Raw genomic sequence first — 24,284 nt, forward strand, 5'->3', positions numbered from 1 at the left:
AGCTCAGACCTGGGGCTCTTTTCCAGCCCCAGACACCCTGGCTGTGTCCATCTGCTGCAGACAGTGCAGGCCGTGGAGCCCCAGGACATGGATGCCCACTTGCCCCAAACCCATCCCTAGGAACACCCAGGAGGAGCATTTTCCATAGAGCAGTGGATATGAGGGTATCTCATCTGACTATTGGTAATAATACCTGATAGTGGTTTCAAGATAACACCACAAGGTTTGACAATGAAAACCTTAGTTCAAAATGATTATAAATGTTGGATAACTCCAATATTTAAAAATATATACATACAGAAATACACATATAATATAAAAAAAAATATGGACTGTAAGCCACCTGCCAAGTGGGATGCAGATGTATTTTTTACCTCATTAGATATTTCTAAATAGGTATTCTATACAGACCATGTGTTTGGAAAACAAACAAGAAGAGTTTGGCAGCTCATGCTTGTAATCCCAGCACTTTGGGAGGCCAAGGCGGGTGCATCACTTAAGCAGAGGAGTTTGAGACCAGCCTGGGCAACACAGAAAAAGCCTGTCTCTACAAAAAAATTATAAAAATTAGCCTGTTGTGGTGGCTACTCTGGTGGCTGAGGCAGGAGGATTGCTTGAGCCCGGGAGGTCGAGGCTGCAGTGAGCCATGATTGCACTACTGCACTTCAGCCTGGGTGACAGAGGGAGACCCTGTCTCAAAATAAAAAAATAAAAAAAAGAAGAGTGTGTTTATAACATTTCAAATACAGTGAGTTCTCTCATTTTTCTCTTAAGTTATTTTTACATTATAATTCCAGTTAATGAAATTATGGTTAACTCATCTTTGTGAAGATCACATAGCATTACACATTTTTTCATTTTAAACAAGACACTTATTTAAACAACAGGGTGTTTGACTTGAAGGAAAAACTATCTGGGAATCATTTTTATCAACTAATTGATCCTCACTTAAAGACAGATTGCCCTACATATAAGAGGTATGTATGAAAACATTATAAAATGTGCCCTTCGTGTTACAATGATAAATGAAAAACATTAGAATTCTCCAACTGAACAAGGTATGCAAGGATTTAGATACAGATACACACACACACACACACACACACACACACACACATATATACATATATTGCTGTTGTTAAACAATGAGAGCAAAATAACAGATTGGAATATAAAGATAACTGCTGAATGAGCATGCCATGAAAGGAGAAAGGAGGTTTTTTTGTTTTTTGTTTTTTGTTTTTGAGATGGAGTCTCGCTCTGTTGCCCAGGCTGGAGTGTGGTGGCATGACCTCGGCTCACTGCAACCTCTGCTTCCCAGGTTCCAGTGATTCTACTGCCTCAGCCTCCTGAGTAGCTGGGATTACAGGCATGTGCTACCACACCCGGCTAATTTTGTATTTTTAGTAGAAACAGAGTTTTGCCATGTTGGTCAGGCTGGTCTCGAACTCCTGAGCTCAAGTGATCCACCCGCCTCGGCCTCCCAAAGTGCTGGGATTACCACTGCACGTGGCCAAGGAAGTCTTTTCACAGAAGCATTTTTCCCCTTCTCATCTCCATTTGATGTTGATGGTATACCATTAGCCACTAATACATTAGCCATACCATTAGCCACTAATTTTTTTAAAAATGCTTGTGCATATTCATCAGTTACCTTATGTACAATAAAGGAATGGGGAAGGAAATGAAAGAATAGAGCAAACTATACTGTAATAGTTAGGATGTAGTGGAACCAGATTGCAGTTTTTTTTTTTTTTTTTTTGAGACAGAGTCTGGCTCTTGCCCAGGCTGGAGTGCAGTGGCGTGATCTCGGCTCACTGCAAGCTCTGCCTCCCGGGTTCACGCCATTCTCCTGCCTCAGCCTCCCGAGTAGCTGGGATTACAGGCGCCCGCCACCACGCCTGGCTAATTTTTTTGTATTTTTAGTAGAGATGGGGTTTCACTATGTTAGCCAGGATGGTCTCGATCTCCTGACCTCGTGATCCGCCCGCCTCAGCCTCCCAAAGTGCTGGGATTACAGGCGTGAGCCACCGCGCCCGGCTAAGATTGCAGTTTTTTAGTTGAGAATGCGGTCTTGGTCTGTAAGAATAGCCTCTGGCGTAAAGCAGCAAGTTCTCTTTTTACTGGACCCCTCCTGCCTGCTGCTGAAACACATCAATTGTATCTTTAACCTCCATTTCCAACTCTGCGGGTGTGTCTGTTTCATTGATTGGCCATCTGACAAACTGGAATCTGATCCGCCTCATTGACAAGCCTTGCTATTCACAATAGGCTTTCATTAGTTTACTAAGTGGTGTATGCCTGTTAATGTTAAATTGAACCAAGGAACCACCCTGCCCACCACCCTAAAATTAATATGAGCAGTTCTGACCCTTCCTTGAGCTTTCTGTTCACCATGCTGAGTGCTGGAGTCACCTCAGGTCTGCAGTGAATGAGAACACAAGCAGCACCAGGAGTGGCAGAAGCAGTATTGCCATATTTTATTGGGGGCAGTGTGGGGTATACTTAGGGCTGGAGGGAAAATAATAATTCTAGGCTCAAGTTGAAGGACATTATGTTTTTGAAATTTAGATATTATAACTTTTCTGGTATAAAGATGCTCATTTTATAGCTTTTGAAATATGCAGATAAAAGAAAAATTATCTAGTACCAGCAATAAAAATTAATTTCTCTCTCCATATAAACATAGCACAAATAACATCAGGCTATGGAATTTCTTTAGGCCAGTGTATGATTTTCACCTCTGCATTAAAAAATAAAACAAGAGGCTGGGCAAGGTGGCTCACTCCTGTAATCCCAGCACTTTGGGAGGCTGAGGTGTGTGGATCACAAGGTCAAGAGATTGAGAACATTCTGGCCAACATGGTGAAACCCCGTCTCTACTAAAAATACAAAAATTAGCTGGGCATGGTGGCATGCACCTGTAGTCCCAGCTACTCGGGAGGTTGAGGCAAGAGAATCGCTTGAACCCGGGAGGCGGAGGTTGCAGTGAGCTGAGATCACACCACTGCACTCCAGCCTGGACAAGAGAGTAAGACTCCGTATCAAAAGAAAAATAAATAAATAAATAAATACATAAAACAAGAGTTGGAAACATAACATAGCACATCTGGCAACCTGGCTAGCCAGGAGAGATGGGCTCATAGCTCCAAGTCTATCCTTAATACTGAAGTTAGATCCTTAATACTGAAAGAAGAGCATATGCTTCAGATTTTTCATATGTCAGCTGGGGAAGCAAATTAGCTAATAATGAAAAAGTGTCGGCCGGGCACGGTGGCTCACGCTTGTAATCCCAGCACTTTGGGAGGCCAAGGCGGGCGGATCACGAGGTCAGGAGATCGAGACCACGGTGAAACCCCGTCTCTACTAAAAATACAAAAAAAATTAGCCGGGCGTGGTGGCGGGCGCCTGTAGTCCCAGCTACTCGGAGAGGCTGAGGCAGGAGAATGGCGTGAACCCGGGAGGTGGAGCTTGCAGTGAGCCGAGATTGCGCCACTGCACTCCAGCCTGGGCGACAGAGCGAGACTCCGTCTCAAAAAAAAAAAAAGAAAAAGTGTCTTTACCTGTTCATGCTGCTGCAATATAATACCTGAGACTGGGTAATTTACGAAGAACAGAAATTCTTTATGGAGGTAGGGAAGTCTAAGATCAAGATGCTAACATCTGTCAAGGGCCTTCTCTTGGAGTGCTCACATGGTGGAACGCAAGAGAGGACCAACTCCCTCTGCCAAGCCCCTTTCTAAGGGCACCTGATCCCATTCATGAAGGAGGAGTCCTCATGACCCAGTCATCTTTTCACTGCTCCATTTCTTAATACTGTCACATTGGCTACACCTGAATTTTGGAAGGGACACATTCAAACTGTAGCAGACGGCTAGCTCATTTCAGTTCTTCTGTTTGCAGGATAATCAATAAAACACTACTTGGAAAAAGAAATAGAAAAACAAACAAGAGTAGATGAGCCAAAGGCTTCCTCACTAGACTGTAACCTTCATGAAGACAGGACTCTGTCTTGTTCTCATCATTACATGGCCAGCACCAGCATAAGACACCTAATATGGATTTGGATGGACAGATGGATAAAAATAAGTTTCAAACTGCCTTCCTTTAGATCCAAGATTAAAAGTCCCTTCTCTACTTGGCCATCAGGCTGGCCTGATATGAGGGAGTCTTTGGTGATACTGGGGACAAGTGATGGACAGCAGGGTCCTCCGCAGCCCCAGTGAAGTCCCCTTCAACCTGAACAGCACAAACCAGCAAGGGGGGTCTCCGTGTAGCTGCCTGACTGCTCAGCACTTCTACTTCTCCATCACTGACTTGAGTTCTTAACGCTTCTCTACAGGAGAGAATACTCCAGAAGGACTCAGCAGAAAAGCGAGCTAGAGTTGTCAGGGAACTCTTACAGAGTGAGAGAAAATACGTGCAGATGCTGGAAATTGTGAGAGATGTTTATGTCGCACCACTGAAGGCAGCATTGTCATCAAACAGGGCAATTCTGAGTGCTGCCAATATCCAGATCATTTTCTCTGATATTCTACAGATTTTAAGTCTCAACAGGTAAACGCTGAATATGTATTTTTTAAAATATTCATTGTGCACTGAGAAGAGCCCATGCTTCATTGTTTCAAAAGCGGTATGGAGGTGCAATGATGCTCTGCCCCTTTTAGGGACCCTGATTATAGCAGAGAGATCCTCATCACATTACCTACTGGGCTGCAACCAGTAGTGATTCCCAAGGACAACTCTTCCCCCGTTCACAGCCACGGTGCAAGGAGTGGCATTCAGGACCTAGGCATTTTGTAATCCAGTGGTCCCCAACCTTTTTGGCACCAGGAACCAGTTTCATGGAAGACAATATTTAACACAGACCAGGGGTGGGGGGAATGGCTTCAGGATGATTCAAGCGCATTACAGTTATTGTGTACTTTATTTCTATTATTATTACATTGTAATATATAATAAAATAATTATACAACTCACCATCATGTAAACCAGTGGGAGCCCCGAGCTTGTTTTCCTGCAACTAGATGGTTCTGTCTTGGGGTGATGGGAGACAGGGACAAATCATCAGGCATTAGATTCTCATAAGGAGCATGCAACCTAGATCCTTCGAATGTGCAGTTCACCATAGTGTTTGCACTCCTGTGAGAATCTAATGCCACTGCTGATCTGGAGCTCAGGCAGTAATGCAAGCAACAGGGAGCAGTTGTAAATATCAGTGAAGCTTCACTCACTCAACCCCCACTCACCTCCTGCTATGCAGCCTGGTTCCTAAGAGGCCACAGACCGGTACCTATCCACGGACTGGGGGCTGGGAACCCTTGCTGTAACCAACAGACTGTCCATGCAAAAGATAGCAGGAAGGAGGAGAGCCATATGCTCGTTCCTAATCAGCAATGTTCAGTTGAGCAACGGGAAAAAACCAGAAGGATTTAATGGGATTAAGCCACCAGGACACTTAGCTTAGAAAGCCCAAGGCTGGGGGTCAGTTTAATAACAACATATTTTCAAGTGCATAACATGAGAGAGAAAAGTGATCATTTCTGCCTGTGGTAAAGGGAGGCAACCTGAGTATGTGCTTCCCTGATGGTAACTCTCTAGGTAACTTGGAACAAGTTCCTTCCTCTCAATGGGCCCCAGCTCCTACAGTGAAGAGGTTGAACTAGGCCTCTTCCACTGTTCAAGGCCTCTGATGGATGAATGAGGGATTTTCTTAGAGCCCTGGGGAAATGGGCTAAGCAGAGGCTATGGCATTCAGCTGTTAAAGACAGTGGAGCACTCTCTTCTAAAAACTGTAAGAACTTTCACCCATCTGCCTATCTGGAGGCAAGAGACTAGGACATTAGGCGGCAGCTGTATCGTGGCCACTGTGTGGTTCTGACTCAAGGAACTGAGGTGAAGAGATGGGATTCCACCCCGGCCAACCTACTCCTTCACGTCCCAGTTCCCTTTCCTGTCAAATCTGCACTTCTCTGTGTTAAGAAGAAATGACTTGACCAAAACCCTACCATAAAGGACTAGGGTGAAAATGTCCATGCTGATGACAATGGATATTTGGGTTTGTAAGTTATCACAAGTGAATATTTCATGCTTATGCTCTTCTCATACCACAGGCAGTTTCTAGATAACCTGAGAGACAGACTGCAGGAATGGGGCCCAGCTCACTGTGTGGGAGAAATAGTCACGAAGTTTGGAAGCCAGTTGAACACATATACCAATTTCTTCAACAATTACCCTGTCATTCTGAAAACTATTGAGAAGGTAAATGAGTTTCAATTCCATCATTCTATGAGACCTGAGCTAGAAAGGAAGTTACGTGTGGAACCTGAAAGACCAGCGTTAATAAGAAAGGCTTCTCTGCTCTTAGCTCCCAGCTCTCTTCCCATACTGTGACCTCTGAGGACAGGAACCCTGACTTAGGAGCTAGCACAATATTTGACACCCAGCATTGCCAGGAACTGGTTCTTAAACTGAACTCATCCTCATGCAAACGGCCAGGCTTTCACCTGCCCCAGATACCCTCAGCTTACAGGAAAATGCTCCACAATTGAGCTTGGAATCCACTCTGCTACTACAATCCTGTGTATCCTTGACAAGTTCACCCTCTCATGTAGAAAATAAATTAATCATCCATGTCTTTCATGGAAGAACAATCAATTTATGAAATGTCACTATCAAGTAAGGAATGTCTTGGTCTTACATTTCCTAGAGGGTAAATTATTAACAGTTTTCCCTGTTGCAATTTCTGCCATTATTTAATCTGAGCAGGAATATCCAATTCCCTTATGTACCACTTGCTGCTCTTGTGGGGATACCTTCTGATGGGGATAAAATCCCTCTTTTTTCCCTCCTCAATTGGTAGCCAAAGCCTAGAAAAGGCTACCTTGTCACATGGCAGCACACTTCTGCCAGAGTCCACTGTGACCACTCGTCTTCACTGAGGCCCTGCAGGAAAGGCCTGTGGGCTGAGAGGCCTTTGGAGGGCTCCTGCCCTTGGACAGCTTCCTTTGTAGTATTCCTTCTACCCCACCCAGGGAGTCTAGTCACTGCTGGACAACTTGATGATTCAAAAGTTACATAAATAAGGTAGTTTCCTAGAACTGACCTTGGAGACAAGAACTGGAGCAAAGTATCACATGGTATCAGGAACACACTGGTGCCTAAACTTTTTTAGCTATAGATAATGATGCCTAGTTCACTAGCCCAGTGTGTGCACACAAGTAAGTACTTAGCTTAAATGTTAGTTATTTGGTTGTGGGGTTTGTTTTGAGATAGGGTCTCCCTCTGTCACCTAGGCTGAGGTGCAGTGGCATGATTACAGCTCACTGCAGCCTCGACTTCCCCAGGCTCCGGTGATCCTCCCACCGCAGCCTACCAAGTATCTAGGACTACAGGCATGTGCCACCATACCTGGCTATTTTTTTTTGTATTTTTTATAGAGACGGGGTGTCACCATGTTGTCCAGGCTGGTCTTAAACTCCTGGGCTCAAGCAATCCGCCCAACTCTATCTCCCAAAGTGCGGGGATTACAGGTGTGGGCCACCATGCCAGCCAATGTTAGCTATTAATATGATTGAAATCCATGAATATTTCACTTGGCCTTAGCCGAAAGTCTAATAATGAAATCAGTGAATATTTTATTTCTATAAGTTAGCATTGCTGACATCTTTTAGGCATGGAAAGGGAGGTAACTTCACAGGTGCTCTAATAGTGATAAATGAATACATTTTAAAACAGATATTAAGGCTCGGTGCGGTGGCTCATGCCTGTAATCCCAGCACTTTGAGAGGCCTAGGCAGGCGGATCACCTGAGGTCAGGAGTTCAAGACCAGCCTGGCCAACATGGCGAAACCCCGTCTCTACTAAAAATGCAAAAATTAGCCAGGCATAGTGGCGGGCACCTGTAATCCCAGCTACTTGGGAGGCTGAGACAGGAGAACCGCTTGAACCCAGGAGGCAGAGGTTGCAGTGAGCCGAGATTATGCCACTCTACTCCAGCCTGGGTGACAGAGCAAGACTCTGTCTCAAAAAAACAAAAAACAAAAAAAATATTAAGTATAGCAGAACACCTGTAAAATAAATATTACTATGGAAAACATAATTAACAGAAGTATTAAAGGTGAATACCATTAATAGTCAAGATCTTACTATACTGAAATAACATTTACTATTTGACAGCCACTTTATGGATAGGATTTTTTTTTTCCACACCACAAGCATTAGAGATGATATCCATGTTACAGATGAGAAAACTGAGGCTCAGAAAAGTTAAGTAATTTGACAAGGTTATATATTTGATTTATTCTAATTCAAATCCAGGCCCACCTGGTTGCAAAGTACGTTCTTATTTGTCTATACTGATTAAGTTCAATGAATAGGGTCAGGTTCATGTATAAATAACACACATTCTTTTTTTTTTTTTTTTTTTTGAGACAGAGTCTCGCTCTGTTGCCCAGGCTGGAGTGCGGTGGCACGATCTTGGATCACTGTGAGCTCCACCTCACAGGTTCACGCCATTCTTCTGCCTCAGCCTCCCAAGTAGCTAGGACTACAGGCGCCTGCCACCACACTCGGCTAATTTTTTGTGTTTTTAGTACAGATGGGGTTTCACCGTGTTAGACAGGATGGTTTCAATCTCCTGACCTCGTGATCCGCCTGCCTCGGCCTCCCAAAGTGCTGGAATTACAGGCATGAGCCACAGCGCCCAGCCAACACACATTCTTAACATATTAGGAAGACACCAATGGCACTACTAATAGTCTAACTGGTTAGACATAGGTGTTGCCCTTTTGCTTCAGGCATACCAGAGATCGCACTTGCTCAGTGGAACAGTGGACTTTACAACTATCTCATAAAGTTTTGACAATATAATCCTCACCTTTTAGTGCAGAGAAATGATACCAGCATTCCGAACTTTCCTGAAGAGGCATGATAAGACCATTGTTACCAAAATGCTGAGGTATGTTCTGAGGGAGAGCACAGCAGGGCCCCCCCCCCCGGCGAGAGGGCATTCCTGGGCCTTCAGAGACCAGAGCTCCCTTCTCTATGCCTCATACAGCCTGCCGGAGCTGCTGCTGTACCCATCCCGAAGATTTGAAGAATACCTTAATCTTCTCTACGCTGTCAGGCTTCATACCCCTGCAGAGCATGTTGACCGTGGGGACTTGACCACTGCAATAGACCAAATCGAAAAATATAAAGGTTATATAGATCAGGTTGGTTGCTGATAAGAATCTGTGTCCTTTAAACATGTTACAATGCCTTTGTGGTACTCCCACTCAAAGATCCTGAGACACCTTATCTTCTTGTGGGGTTCTTTGCTTTAAAGTCTTTCATCCTTTTAATGCTAAATCAATAGTGTGTTCAGTGATTTCCAACACTAAGGGCATCTATTCTAAGCCAAGCAACATGAGACAATGTTTTCAGATATTTGTACAAATATAATAAAATTTTTATGAAAGTTTGAAGAATGAAGTATTTGGACTGATTTTTTACACAACTAAAAGGCAAAAAAAAAGTAAAATCCTTTGTTTCTGAAAGTACTTTCAATGCATTAATTAGCTTTCCTGCCTCAGTGAGTACAATGGTCATCATAATTATTCTCTGAAGAAGTAATTAAGCACCTTGGAGTACAGTACTATCATTCTGAACATATTATCATTATACTGTGCATACTGTAAACAGGCATCTGGGCTGAATATAAACTGCTACCACGTTTTTCTGTGCAGATACTTTTTTGCATCCAGTTTTGTCACTTGCCTTTGTTTTAAAACATTGGGTACAGAAAGTTGAAAAAAAAATTTTTTTTTCCTTTTTTGAGACAGGGTCTGGCTCTGTCACCAAGGCTTGAGTGTAGTGGTATGATCTCGGCTCACTGCAACCTCTGCCTCCCTGATTCAAGCAATCCTCCCACCTCAGCCTCTTGGGTAGCTGGGACCACAGGCAGATGCCACCATGCTTGGCTTTTTTTCGTGTGTGTAGAGACGAGGTTTCACCATGTTGCCCAGGCTGGTCTTGAACTCCTGAGCTCAAGCTATCCGCCCACCTCAGCCTCCCAAAGTGCTGGGATTACAGATGAAAGTCACTGCATCCGGCCCAGAAATCTGAAACTTTCTATTATAACATATGAAAATACCAAGCCCTGTATCAAGTGCCATAAAATATTTTAATCTATTTCTTTTATGAATAAAAATGTCACAATTTTAGTTTGCCTAAAAGTACTTTTTTTCCCCTAGATGAAGCAAAACATCAATATGAAGGATCATCTGTCAGATATACAGAGAATCATCGGGGGATGCCCTGTATGTATTCTTAGGAACTTGCTGTATCTTCTGCTCATGAATACAACCTCCAGTCACTGGCAAAAGGAGACCTACAGATCCCAAGGCAGCTAGCATTTGTGGAATGCCTGCTACGTGCCAGGCACTGCCATGCTCTCCCATTTCACATCCTTGTTATCTGCAAGGTTGCTCTATAAGAAGGGGACAAGTGAGCTTGTCCCTATCCCATAACTTTTCGGCAATCTTTGCTCCTTTATTGGTATTACTGTGATCACGATGCCCTTTGAGGAAAGGGGCCATGTGTTCTACTTGTTTTCTTTTCTTTTTTTGAGATGGAGTCTTGCACTGTCGCCCAGGCTGGAGTGCAGTGGCGCAATCTCAGCTCACTGCAAGCTCCACTCCCGGGTTCACACCATTCTCCTTCCCCAGCCTCCCGAGTAGCTGGGACTACAGGTGTCCACCACCACGCCGGGCTAATTTTTTGTATTTTTAGTAGAGATGGGGTTTCACCATGTTAGCCAGGATAGTCTTGATCTCCTGACCTCGTCATCCGCCCGCCTCGGCCTCCCAGTGCTGGGATTACAGGCGTGAGCCACCGCACCCAGCCGTGTTCTTGTTTTCTATCTCCCTGCATATGGTACCTGGTGTAGGATTCTGCACCCTGATGGTATCTGAAAAAGCTTTAGAAGGCCTCTGCTAGCGACCTGTTAACCTATAGAATTTCATCTGGCCCCACCCTCCCTTATCTCTTAGTTTCCCTGACTTCCTTATAATCATACCACACAGATCCACTCGCGATTCTCTAATATTAACCTCTTTTCACACATTTGTGCTTTGCACATACTCTTTCTTCTCTGAAATTGCTTTTCTTTCCTATTTCACTGGATAAACTCCTATTCATTCTATAAAAATCTAGTTCAATCATCATCTCCTTTGCAAAGTTTCCCCCAGCATTTCCAGCTGTGAGCGGCTTCTTTGTAGGGATTTTGCATCCTGAACATCCCTGTTACATTTTACTGCAATCCTTTATTCATGAAACTGTGAGCTCCATCATGTGTGAGCTATGATTTACTTGCTTTCTCATGTCTGGCATATAGGAGGAGCTCAGGATGTGAGTTATGTTGAATTAAAGTATCAATTGATTAGAAATATTTTTATTTAGTCAAACTGGGGAAGCAAGATGAAGTTGTTTTGTCATAATTTTGGTCTGGACATTTTATAGGGAAAGATAATTGAGGTTGATTGGACTGCAAAGACCCAAATTCTTGAAACTCACAGAGTTTACAAAACTCTCTCTGGATCACTGTTCACACCAAGAGCTCATCCCCATAACTAGATCAATATAAAGGTTTGACTTCTTATTCCGTACCAATTCATTCACTTCTTTTTCTTTTTCTTTTTTTTTTTTTTTGAGATGGAGTCTCACTCTGTTGCCCAGGCTGGAGTGCAGTGGTGCAATCTCGGCTCACTGCAACCTCTGCCTCCAGGGTTCAAGCAATTCTCTTACCTCAGCCTCCCAAGTAGCTAGGACTACCGGCATGCACCACCACGCCTGGCTAATTTTTTTGTATTTTTAGTAGAGACAGGGTTTCACCATATTAGCCAGGCTGGTCTCCAACTCCTGACCTCAGGTGATCCACCCACCTCGGCCTTCCAAAGTGCTGGGATTACAGGCATGAGCCACCGCGCCCAGCCTACTTCTTTTTCTTAATAGCTACCTTCTTATCCCTCAACCCCAACTTTGTTTTTGGTATTAGGAAAGCACTTACAAATAAAACTATCATGTCAGTAGTTTTAAAACTTTGACAAAAATTACTATTTTTTCCCTTAAATATCGTTTTCTTTGTCAATACTGTGATCTTTCTAAGAAAACCTGTTTCATAAACAGTGAAAACATTCACTTTTTCATACTTGAACTGTGTTTTAGTTAACATTTGCATATTCTGGGATATAAAATGGTTTGCAGTAGTAAGTTTTTTTATTTAAAAAAATTTATATGTACTTCTAATTTTGTTTTTGATTTTATAGACTCTATCAGAAGTAAACAGATATCTGATTAGGGTACAAGATGTAGCCCAACTTCATTGCTGTGATGAAGAAATAAGTTTCTCTTTAAGGTAAACAATAGTTAACTATCCTAAGGCTGTGGACACCTTCCAAGCAGGTGACTGTCTTACTCGTCCTGTAGCTCCAGCATTCAGTACAATGTCTGACACAGTAGGTTTGAAACGTATCTATGCATTGGACTGAAAAGTTACAGACGACTTCCTCTGAGATAGTGTAGGGTATTTTATCACCATGTTCGCATTCCAGCCAGCTACTGGATAGAATGGGAGAAGTAAATTGTCCCTGCCAGGACCACAAACTCCACATAAGCAGCCATTCTAAAGGTTGGTCACTTTTCTTTTTTCTTTTTTTTTTTTTTTTTGAGATGGAGTCTCACTCACTGCTGCCCAGGCTGGAGTGCAGTGGCGCAACTTTGGCTCACTGCAGCCTCTGCCTCCAAGCTATTCTCCTGCGTCAGCCTCCCAAGTAGCTGAAATTACAGGCACCCGCCACCACGCCCAGCTAATTTTTGTCTTTTTAGTAGAGATAGGGTTTCACCATGTTGGCCAGGTTGGTCTCAAACTCCTGATCTCCAGTGGTCCACCTGCCTCGGCCTCCCAAACTGCTGGGATTACAGGCATGAGCCACTGCACCCGGCCACTCTTCTACTTAGCTAAGCTCCAAGTGTTGTGGGATTTTCACACCAATGATCTGCTCAAATGTAAGAAAGAGAGGACCAATTTATTATCCTCAGATAGTTATTGCGGTCAGTTTTTAAAAATACCTTACACTATTTAGTTTGCACGATGCTCAGAGCAGCGTAAGAAAAAAAGATGGAAGGATGCTAATTTTTATAAGTTAGTATCCCCTTTACTCCTTTAGAACAAGGATGGGCAAACTTTTCTGTAAAGGTTCACGTAGTAAATATTTCAGATTTTGCTGGCCAGATGATATCTGTGGCAACTACCCAACTTTGCTATTGTAAAACAAAAGCAGCTCTATCAATAACACAACACATAACAAGTAATACACTATTCATAAACAGTACAAGATATAAATGAACAAACATGACTATGTTCCAATTAAACTTCATTTACAAAAACAGGTGTGGGCCATAGTGTGGTGATCTCTGCTTTAGAAAACTGTTCATCAAACTATGAATAAAATAGAAATAAAATAAATAACAAAATAATAGAATCAAATAAAATTCTATTCTCAAACATTCTTCGTTTCTTTACATAAGTTTGATTTTCAGTATTAATGATAAAGAGTGATTCAGCAAACAGCAACCAAAGGGAGGGGAATTAACTCCTTTAATTTGTTCAACTCCAATAAATGTAATAAAAATTGATTTGTTATTTCAATGAATATTTCAACAAATGATCCTCAAAGGCACAGGGTAGCAGAGTAGGTGGAAGAAATCAGTCCCCTCACCTCCATCCTTACCTAGACTAGATCGTAAATGAAAATCAAATCACACAATATGTCACTTTTCTCATTGTCATGACATTTTTGTTTTCTTTGATCTTTTTTTTTTTTTTTTTTTTTGGTCAGTAGCAATAGAAAAGAGCTACAGTGATGGAAAGAAACTAGCTACCAAACCAGCAATTCTAAACACACTGGTTTGGTAGAAGACATTCTATGATGATTCCAGTTTTTGATTATTAGATTATTCTGCATTCATGTATTCCTTCTCAAACACTCTTCCTTTCTTTACATAAGTTTGATTTTCTATATCATTTTCCTTCTCTCTGCAGAACTTCTTTTAACATTTCCTAATGTTCTACTAAGGTCAATGAATTCTCTCCAATTTTTTGTGTGTAAAAAATTTATTGTTTGAAGGAAATTTTGCTGGATACAGAATTCTAGGTTGGTGGTTTTTTCTTTTAACACTTTCCTTATTTCATTCCTTCTTACTTACATGGTTTCTGAAGAGAAGTCCAGTGTAATTTTTATCCTTGTTCCTCTATGGCTAATAGAAACCAACAATAAAATTCTAAGCCTCCCAACCGACTGAATAGACTCCTCCTCTCCGCCAAGGGGATTCCAAAGTAAACCTGAAAAATGAGTTCAGGCCATGATAGGAAGGGGGGATTGGATATGCCACATTATACTCTCCTCCCTTAAGAATTCAGGCACAACTGACCAAAACTAACATTGAAACAGAGATCTTAAGACTGATAAAATGAAATCCTTGTAGAAATAAGATACCAAATTCTAACCCAACTCTAGTATAGTATCACATGGCAGATAGCAGACCCTGCAATAAATCATGGTTTACCTCAAAATATATTTATTTGACATATTTTGAAATGGCCCTGCAAAGTCATCTCTTTTGGGGAAAATCTCCATTTTGTAGAGAATCTCCTCTTTCCAGGTCTTTTCCTGATCCAGGAGAGACTTAGCTAAGAGTATGTTATCTTTTAAGTCTGATAAGAGACGTTTACCATCTATTCTCCCTGAAGCCTGCTACCTGGAGGCTTCATCTACCTAAGAACACTGGTCTCCACAAATCTCTTATCTAAAGCCATACACTCCTTTCTATTGATTCCAGATCTTTAGATAACAACTCTTTCAACCAATTGCCAATCAAAAAATCTTTTGAATCCCCCCATGACCTAGGAGCCCTTAATTCAAGTTATCCCATCTTTCTGGATCAAATGAATGTATACCTTACATGTATTGACTGATGTTTGCCTGTAACTTCTGTCCCCCTAAAATTTATAAAATCAAGCTGTAACCCAACCATCTTGGGCACATTTTCTCAGGACTTCTTGAGACTGACTCAGGCCCTGGTCACCCATATTTGGCTCAGAATAAATCTCTTTATTTTACAGAGTTTGACTCTTTGTTGACAGTAAGGTGGGTTTTTGTTTTTGTATTCTCTGAAGTGACAAGGATTTTCTCTTTTATTTTCTACATCTGAATGTATTATGCCTAGATGTAGATTTTTTTTATCGTTTTGTGTTCTCTGAGCTTCCTGGACCTATAGTTTGCTGTCAATAATTTTGTAAAATCTCCAGTCATTATTACTCCAGATATTTCTTCTGTCTCTCTTCATCTGGTATTCCCGTTATGCATATGATTTGCCTTTTGTAACTGTCCCTATTACTTGGATATTCTGTTCTTTCCCCTGGTGGTCCCTACCCGCTACCCCTACTTTGTCCCTGGTCTTTTTTCTCTCTGCTTTTCAGCTTGGTAAGCTTCTGTTGACATATCTTCAAGCTCACTGATTCTTTCCTCAGCTGTGTCCAATGTATTAATGACCCCACCAAAGGCATTCATTTCTGTTATATTTATTTCTGGTATTACCTTTTCTTTCTTAGAGTTTTGGTTTCTCTTCTTACATTACCTGTCTGTTCTTGCAGGTTGTCTACTTTTTCCATTAAAGCCCTTAACATATTAATCATATTTAAGTTTCTGCTCTGATAATTCCAAAATCTCTACTGTATCTGAGCCTAGTTATGATGCTTGCCCTGTCTCTTCAGTCTGTGTATGTTGCCTCTTAGTACCCCTTATAATTTTTTTTTTTTTTTGAAACGGAGTGTCACTCTGTCACCCAGACTGGAGTGCAGTGGTGCAGCCTCTGCCTCCTGGGTTCCAGCAATTCTCCTGCCTCAGGCTTCTGGGTAGCTGGGATTACAGGCACATGCCACCATGTCTGGCTAATTTTTGTATTTTTAGTAGAGATGGGGGTTCACCACGTTGACTAGGCTGGTCTTGAACTCTTGACCTTAGGTGATCTGCCCACCTCGGCTTCTCAAAGTGCTAGGATTAAAGGAGTGAGCCACCATGCCCAGCCAGCACCCCTTATAATTTTTTGTTGAATAGCAGACATGATGTGTCAGGTAAAAGGAACTAAACAGGCCTTCAGTGTGAAGTTTTATGTTTATCTGGCTGGGAGTTAGGTCACATTTACTGTTTGCTGCAGCTTGGCATCAGAGGCTACAGTTTTCTCCAGCGTCCTTTTCTCTCCCTATCAGCTTTGGGTTTCCTTAGAGACCCCTTCTTAAATAGGGTCTGAAACTTGCAGTTATTTTAGCTGTAATCCCATTATTATACCAGAGTCCTACTGCTGTGGTAGTTAAGATGTCAGAGGAGGAGAAACATTCTATAGTTCTATGATCAATTTTCAGTCTTTCAATGAGTCTGTCACTTCTGGACTGTGACCTTCACAAGTGCTTCTCAGTTTTTGTTTTTGTTTTTTTTTTTCCCACCTCTAACATGAGACAGTAAGGTTAGAGGTGGCTGGAGTTGGGTATTTCCCTTCTCCCAGGTTGATTAGGTGCTGGTAAAGTCCCAGTTGGTTAGGTTCTAGTACAAGTTTCCCTTGAGGTCACGCCTTTGTTAAGAACAAAATACTCTGGGCATATTTCAAAATGGTACTTTTCTCCTCTCTACCATGTAAGAATATATATATGTATATATATAAAAATTTTTTTTTTTTTTTTGAGACAGGGTCTCACTCTTTCACCCAGACTGGAATGCAGTGGCCTGAGCTCGGCTCACCGCAACCTCTGCCTCTCAAGCTCAAGGGATTCTCCCGCCTCAGCCACCTGAGTAGCTGGGATTACAGGTGCACGCCATTACTCCTTGGCTAATTTTTGTATTTTTAGTAGAGATGGGGTTTTACCACGTTGGCCAGGCTGGTCTCGAACTCCTGACCTCAAATGATCCACCTGCCTTGGCCTCCCAAAGTGCTGGGATTACAGGCGTGAGCCACCACGCCCAGCCAGAATAAGGAAATTTTTATTAGCTCTTCATTGCAAGAATCTGGCAGGCTCCTAGAGGCAAAATTCACACCAGTGTGCGAGCCCAGAGTTATTAAATGCTAAAGCTAGTCCACACTTTATCTCTAGTAATTAAGCCAATACCCTTCAAGCATCCCTACTCCATGCAGGCAATTTCTGTTTCTGATAAGCTTTGATTCTCTGTAGCAGCCTATCATTCCAGCTTTTGGGGTGATAACTTCAATTCTATAAAGGATGGGAGAAAAGCTGTTGATTCTGAGTTCTTCAGCTACTTTTTGTTGTTGTTGTTGTGAGGACAGAATTGACAACTTCCAAGCTCTTTCTTTTTAATTATTATTTTTTTGAGACGGAGTCTTGCTCTGTTGCCAGTCTGGAATGCAGTGCCGCAATCTCAGCTCACTGCAACCTCCACCTCCCAGGTTCAAGCGATTCTCCTGCCTCAGCCTCCCAAGTAGCTGGGACTACAGGCACGCGCCACCACACCTAGCTAAGTTTTGTATTTTTAGTAGAGATGGGGTTTTGCCATGTTGGCCAGGATGGTCTCAATCTCTTGACCTTGTGACCCCCCCCCCCGCCGCCTCAACCTCCCAAAGTGCTGGGATTACAGGAGTGAGCCACCACACCTGGCCTACAACTTCCCAGCTCTTTACATGTGGACTGGAAGCTGGAGGTCTAGTTATTAGAAATTAGACTTTGGTCTTCAGTACTTGGACAAATGAGAATACTTTGAAGATTTAGGATAATCCAAAACCATTTTACGCTCTAATTGTGAGGTACATTTATATTTAAATAGGCACTACTCTGAGCTATGAGGTATGAGGTATGAAAAATTTACCAGGCCCAGAGAGACATGAGTATGGGACTTCAGTCACACCTCCCCATCCATGCTTGCCTAGGCGTAATTGTTCCTGGGCTGCCTCACCCATTATCTTCACATTACTGGAAATTGTAGACAAAGAACAATTATAGTCAATCAATAGCTTGTGCTATTTTAGTATAAAATCTTGGTAACTCTGGAACTGCCCCTTCTTTTTCTTTAAAAATCCACTTGTAAATGCTACTAATTGGGGTGTATATTCCTGGTAACTGAATCTATGCTCCAGGGTTGCAGTCCCCAATAGCCCAAATAAACTCTACTTATATTGATTTTGCCTCAGCTTCTTCCTTTTAGGTCAACAACACTGTCTCAGTGATTACATTTATATTATTTGCTAATACATTTAAATGTAATTTCAAATTAATATTTGAAATTGGCTGGGTGTGGTGGCTCATTCCCGTAATCCCAGCACTTTGGGAGGCTGAGGTGGGAGGATCACTTGAGGCCAGGAGTTCTAGACCAGCCTAGGCAACATAGTTAGACCCCGTCTCTACAGGGGAAAAAAAAGTTTTGAAATTAGGTAAACGCAAACAGGCTCATATTCCAAAAGATATCACACAATACTTAGCCTGCAACTTTGTTTTCTGTCATTTTAGAAAATCACATAAAACCCAAGGAATGCCATCCCCATGATTTCTACCAGGAATTTTTACTTAGAGGAAACATACTCTGCTTGTATTTATACATACAGACCAATTCATATAAGGATTTACACTTTACCATATGTTAGCTTCTCTCATTTGATAGATTTAATTACAATTACCTGATGAGGCAGGTAGGCCAGGAACCACATTATGGGTGGGCAATCTGGCTTAAGTAAGTTGCCTAAAGTCATAGAATAAGTGCTGGTCTGGAATTTAGAACCAGGTCTCCCAGTGCACAGGCAGTGCTGTTTCCAGTGATTGGACCAGAAGGTAGAAAGGTGAACCAAGCCTTCCTCATAATAATCTCACTAACACAGTAACAATTACTAAACACATATATATTTTTTTCTTTTTCTGAGACAGAGTCTTGTTCTGTTGCCCAGGCTGGAGTGCAGTGGTGTTATCTCGGCTCGCTGCAACCTCTGCCTCCCAGGTTCAAGCGATTCTCATGCCTCAGCCTCCCCAAAACAGCTTGAAGTACAGGGGCGTGCCACCACTCCCAGCTAATTTTTTTGTATTTTTAGTAGAGATGGGGTTTCACCATGTTGGCCAGGCTCATCTTGAACTCCTGGCCTCAAGTGATCCACCCATCTTGGCCATGTGTGAGCCACTGCACCTGGCCACAAATAACAAACAATAACTATGACACAAAAAGAACGAGTAAGTGTTCGCATTCTAAATGAAATTTAAAATAGAGATGAAGTCATACAGTTATTTTAAGAGCTGGGAAATTCAGAGGGCAATTTGTTCCTCTGAGGACATGGACCATTATTTTGGGTATGTTAAGCTTTTAGAATATATTTTATACCTTGGAACTTCTGTGTTATCGTTTTTTTTCATAAACACTAATTTTCATGTCTGTGATTTTAAGCTTGCTGAATTTTTTTTTTTTTCCTTAACGAGATGGGGTCTTCCCATGCTGGCCCGGCTGGTCTTGAATTCCTTGGCTCAGATGATCCTCCCAACTCGGCCTCCCAAAGTACTGGGATTACAGGCGTGAGCCACTGCACATGGCCGAAACTTGCTGATTTTTAAGCATGCCTTTTTTTCTTCCAATGGAGTCTTGCCAAAGGTACAAAAGTAGTGCAGGACTGGTGAATAGAGGCCTGGCCTTGTTCATCAAATAGAGCCATCCACTTCCCAGGCCAATATTCCTTGGGGAAATATCCTATTATACTGCCAAAAAGATATACTGTAAATTTCCTCTTAGCCTTCCCCAAAGGGATCTACAGTCACTTAGCAGGGTAACTATGCATCGGAGAAAATGTACCCAGGCTTCTCAAGGATACTAGACTTTGGTCCAGAATTGACTCATTTTGGGGACCCCAAATGCCACTGTGATCTACCAGGCTAGGTGATAAACAGTTTTGACTCAGGTCAGCTCACAGTGGTGCTGATGACCTGCTGTTGTCCATGTACTGAAACTCTCTTTTTGAGAGAGTTTCATTCTTGTTGCCCAGGCTGGAGTGCAATGGCATGATCTCGGCTCACTGCAACCTCCACCTCCTGGGTTCAAGCGATTCTCCTGCCTCAGCCTCCCAAGTAGCTGGGACTACAGGCGTGCACCACCACACCTGGCTCATTTTTGTATTTTTAGGAGAGATGGGGTTTCACCATGTTGGCCAGGCTAGTCTCGAACTCCTGACTTTGTGATCTGCCCACCTCGGCCTCCCAAAGTGCTGGGATTACAGGTGTGAGCCACTGCACCCGGCCTAAAACTTTCTTTTAAAGTTTTATGTATTTATATAAGTTGGGTACTTCTTGCCTTTCTCTGTGTCTCTTGTGCTGGCTAATACAGTAGTTTAACAACAATAACAAAACACTTCTAGAATGGAGTTAAGAATGTACATTATAGTAGCTGTGTTCCATTTTGCTGAATCACTGAATCTATCTGTAAACAAGCAAAGAAACTCTACTCAAGTTCAGAACAAAACTCAGTTGGTTCTGAGTGTGAGCAGAGGCAGATTTGTGAAACACTAAGAGCCACTGCAGCTACTCCATTATGTCAATACTAAAGGTGAAATTACAGCCATATCTGCAGGCCCCACACCCATAGGTTCAACTGAGGATGGAAAACATTAAAAAATAAATAAATACAATTAAAAAAACAAATAAAAACCTCATACAGTATAAGTATTCACATAGTGTTTACATTGTATTAGATATCATAAGTAATCTAGAGATAATATGCAGATTATATGCAAATACCAAGCATCCTCAGAATTTGGTTTTCGCAGGAGGTCCTGGAACACATTCCTCACGGATATCAAGGGATGACTGTATCTGCTTTTGCGTATTTAGAGGAACGGTTAAATTTTTAGAGTTTTTGGTGTTTGGTCTGTGGATAAACATTGTTGGAGATCTTGAGGGGCTTAATTTAGTAAATGGCTTTTGAAAAGTTTTTCTAGATAAAAATCATACATAAAATAGCCCTCTCAGAATCAGAATGAAATAATAACCTCATTGTGTCTTTCCCTCACTCATGTCCTTGGATTACAAACGGCTCAATTCTAAGCTCAAGTTAGTGTGGCTGCTCCATTCCTTCCCTGGGCCAACCATCCACCTGGTCCAAGTGGGTCACAAAACTGGAATTCTCTTTCATTCACCTCTAATATCAGCGCTGTCCCTTCCAAAGGAAAAAAACTGAACACCAACTTACCAAAGCAAGTACCTCTTTGAATGCTACTTCTTCAAAGCACTCTGTTGGCATATTTCCTGATAATTCGGATACAGCAGTTTTATTACAGATTTAAACCATTTTCTAAACTTCTATGATAGGAGAAATAATTGTTCTTATCATGGATATGGTAAAAAAAAAAAAATATGGCTCCCCTTCTCCCCCAAAAAAGCAAGACCATGGTAGAATTCTTTCGCCTATTCAAAATGGCTACTCACCACAGACTGCCCATCACTGACTTAAAATGCACCTCCTGCCTTTCTTGCTTCCTCTCTCCCTCATCCTTAGTTCTATTCATTCCTTTATTCTCAGAATAACCTATTGACTTGATCTAGAAATATTTTTTTTGCAAGATATCAGTAAATGTGAAGCACCCCACTCCTTCCAGCCTAAATCATAACCAAAGACAAGCAGAAAATGTTTGCAAGAAAGAGCTAGCTCTAGTGGCTGGGTGACCACTATGTTTCCATTGACCCACACACCTAAACAACTCCTACTTCCTAACGCTGTCCAAGTAGCTGAACCTGAAACATGGTACTCTTGGACATTTTTAAACTACCTGATCCAGTCCTTTGCCCAGTTCTTAGGCATAGCTGTAACTAACAAATGACTGAAGTGCCTTGCTCCTTAGGAAAGTGTGTGGACTCAGCATCACCAGGGAGCTTGCCAGAAATGCAGAATTCTCAGGCCACCCTAGCTCTACTCAATCAGAATTTGCATTTTAACAAAATCACCAGGTAAATCAGAAGCAAATTAAAGCCATTACTATATAAAGTGAGTTATAAATATGAATTATAGCAGCTTTTATGAAGAACAACCTGGAGGTCTTTGATAAAAATATACACAGCAGTCCCCCCTTATCCATGAAAATACCTTTCAAGACCCTCAGTAGATGGCTGAAACCTCAGAGTACTGAACCCTATAACATCACGTTTTTTGATGTACATACATACTTATGATAAAGTTTAGTTTAAAAATTAGGTACCATAAGAGATTAACAATATTTAATAAAATAGAACAATTATAATGACATAAAGTAGTAACAGTTATGTATAGGTTTATCTGTGGAAACGGAAACCATAAATAAGGAGGGACTATTGTGTAGCCTTTGACCAATCCGTCCTACTCTCAGGAATTGTATCTGACAGAAGAACAAATATTAGGACTTTGTTTCTATGTAAGAAATCTGTTCGTTGCAACATTCACAGTGGAAATAGAGAAAAAAAAAAAATGAAGTAAGCGAGAGAGGGAGGGAAAAAAGGAGGGGACCCAAGCCTCTAAACAAAGCAAATGTCCATCAAAGAGAACACCCATCAATAGTGGAAGAGTTGAATAAATGATGGTGCACCCACACCATGAAGTACTAGTTAGCCATTCAAAAGACGGAATAAAAGTCCTATCCATTAACTTGAAGTGATTTCCATTGCTGAGTGAGAAAAGCAAGAAAAGAGTAGAGAAAATCTTAGATTTTTGTAAGATAATGGCAATAACCTTTCCTGTACATAGATGTGTGTGTGTGTGTGTTTACCCGAGCAAGTACAAAACAGTGGAAGGATATGTACTAGGTTGGTAACTTGGGTGACCTGAGTGAAGACAGGGGTGAGGCCGTGCTATGTGGAAAAGTAGAGGGGAAAGAGGCACACTAAATAAAAGCCAATAGCAGGGATCGATGTCACTTAAGCGTTTGGTAACACTTTATGTTCTGACAACTTAAAAATTAAACGAAAATGGTGAAGATGAAAAATAAGAGACCTGAACAAGCATAAATATATAGACTCTTCATTAGAGTAACTTCCTGAGGGTTGCTTGATGCTTCTGGAAGGAAAACAATTATGCTCTATTAAAACATTTAGTTTGCTTCACTTAGCCACCCCTGGTGGGGAGGGGGAATTGGGGAGTTGGACGGTGGGGTGGGGTTCCCCAAGCTCCTCCCAGGCTATCGCCACTCACTGCTCGGCTAGAACACTCCCACAGGAGAGTTCAGTGGGACTAACCCACACTAGAGCACAGTGAGGCCTGCCCAACACAGCAATCTCGCTCCAATGACAGAAAAGCAAAGAGGATAACAGATGGGAGGTTGAGGACACCAAATTTTGCCCCTTGATAAATATGCCTACAGTTGACCATGGTAGCAACCTCAGCAAAAACAAAGAACTATTTAATTTTTACCTTTCAAACAATGAACTATATTAGGTTATCTACTACTTTCCAATCAAAAGTAAAAATGTTTATATTTACTTCTACATAAATGCTTTTTTCTCCTATTAATATACCTCATGCCACATCAGTTCTTGTGTTTCTCTCTACCCCAACTTGTTATCCTTTTTTTTTTTTTTTTTTGAGATGGAGTCTCGCTCTGTCGCCCAGGCTGGAGTGCAGTGGCGCAATCTCAACTCACTCCAATCTCTGACTCCCAGGTTCAAGTGATTCTCCTGCCTCAGCCTCCCAAGTAGGTGGGACTACAGGCACGTGCCACCATGCATGGCTAATTTTTGTGTTTTTAGTAGAGACGGGGTTTCACTATGTTGGCCAGGCTGGTTTTGGAACTCCTGACCTCATAATCAGCCTGCCTTGGCCTCCCAAAGTGCTAGGATTACAGGCGTGAGTAACCACGCCCAGCCTTGTTATCCTTAAAGGTGAAACAAAACAAAAGACTTATATTCTTCAGATTGCCCAAATACATCAAAATACCAACACTGACAAAAATTTAACAACACAGACACAAAGTAATTCATTTCATAAAGAAGGGAAAGTCAGTGTTCAAAATTTTTTCCACATGGATTATCAAATACTTGTCCCATGGACAAACTCAAAGCACTTCACCAGGAGCCCTGATGGCCCACAGTACTAACCTGACCTCAGAGACACAGGAGGGGTGAATCACATCAGGAGGAATATTATACTGAGAACTTCAACCAGCCATTCACAATGTCAGTAGTGGGGTAAAAGCTTTGACTAGTGACTTATCAATTTCAAGATGGTTAACTATGTAACAAAGCATGTATGTTA

At 41.9% G+C, this 24,284-nt stretch overlaps 1 protein-coding gene across 1 annotated transcript in view; it reads left to right on the top strand.

Moving 5' to 3' along the window:
- The window catches only part of ECT2L (epithelial cell transforming 2 like), a 104,481-nt gene that overhangs the window by 78,098 nt on the left and 2,099 nt on the right, over positions 1-24,284 (top strand). The window contains exons 14-19 of the mRNA XM_032160304.2: positions 4,343-4,557; positions 6,114-6,261; positions 8,886-8,959; positions 9,059-9,215; positions 10,236-10,301; positions 12,309-12,397. Of these exons, the coding sequence (XP_032016195.1) occupies positions 4,343-4,557; positions 6,114-6,261; positions 8,886-8,959; positions 9,059-9,215; positions 10,236-10,301; positions 12,309-12,397 (749 nt within the window). The remainder of the gene's footprint in view (positions 1-4,342; positions 4,558-6,113; positions 6,262-8,885; positions 8,960-9,058; positions 9,216-10,235; positions 10,302-12,308; positions 12,398-24,284) is intronic.

This window comes from Hylobates moloch, unplaced genomic scaffold (assembly GCF_009828535.3).
Source record: "Hylobates moloch isolate HMO894 unplaced genomic scaffold, HMol_V3 SCAFFOLD_2, whole genome shotgun sequence".
Taxonomy (NCBI): domain Eukaryota; kingdom Metazoa; phylum Chordata; class Mammalia; order Primates; family Hylobatidae; genus Hylobates; species Hylobates moloch.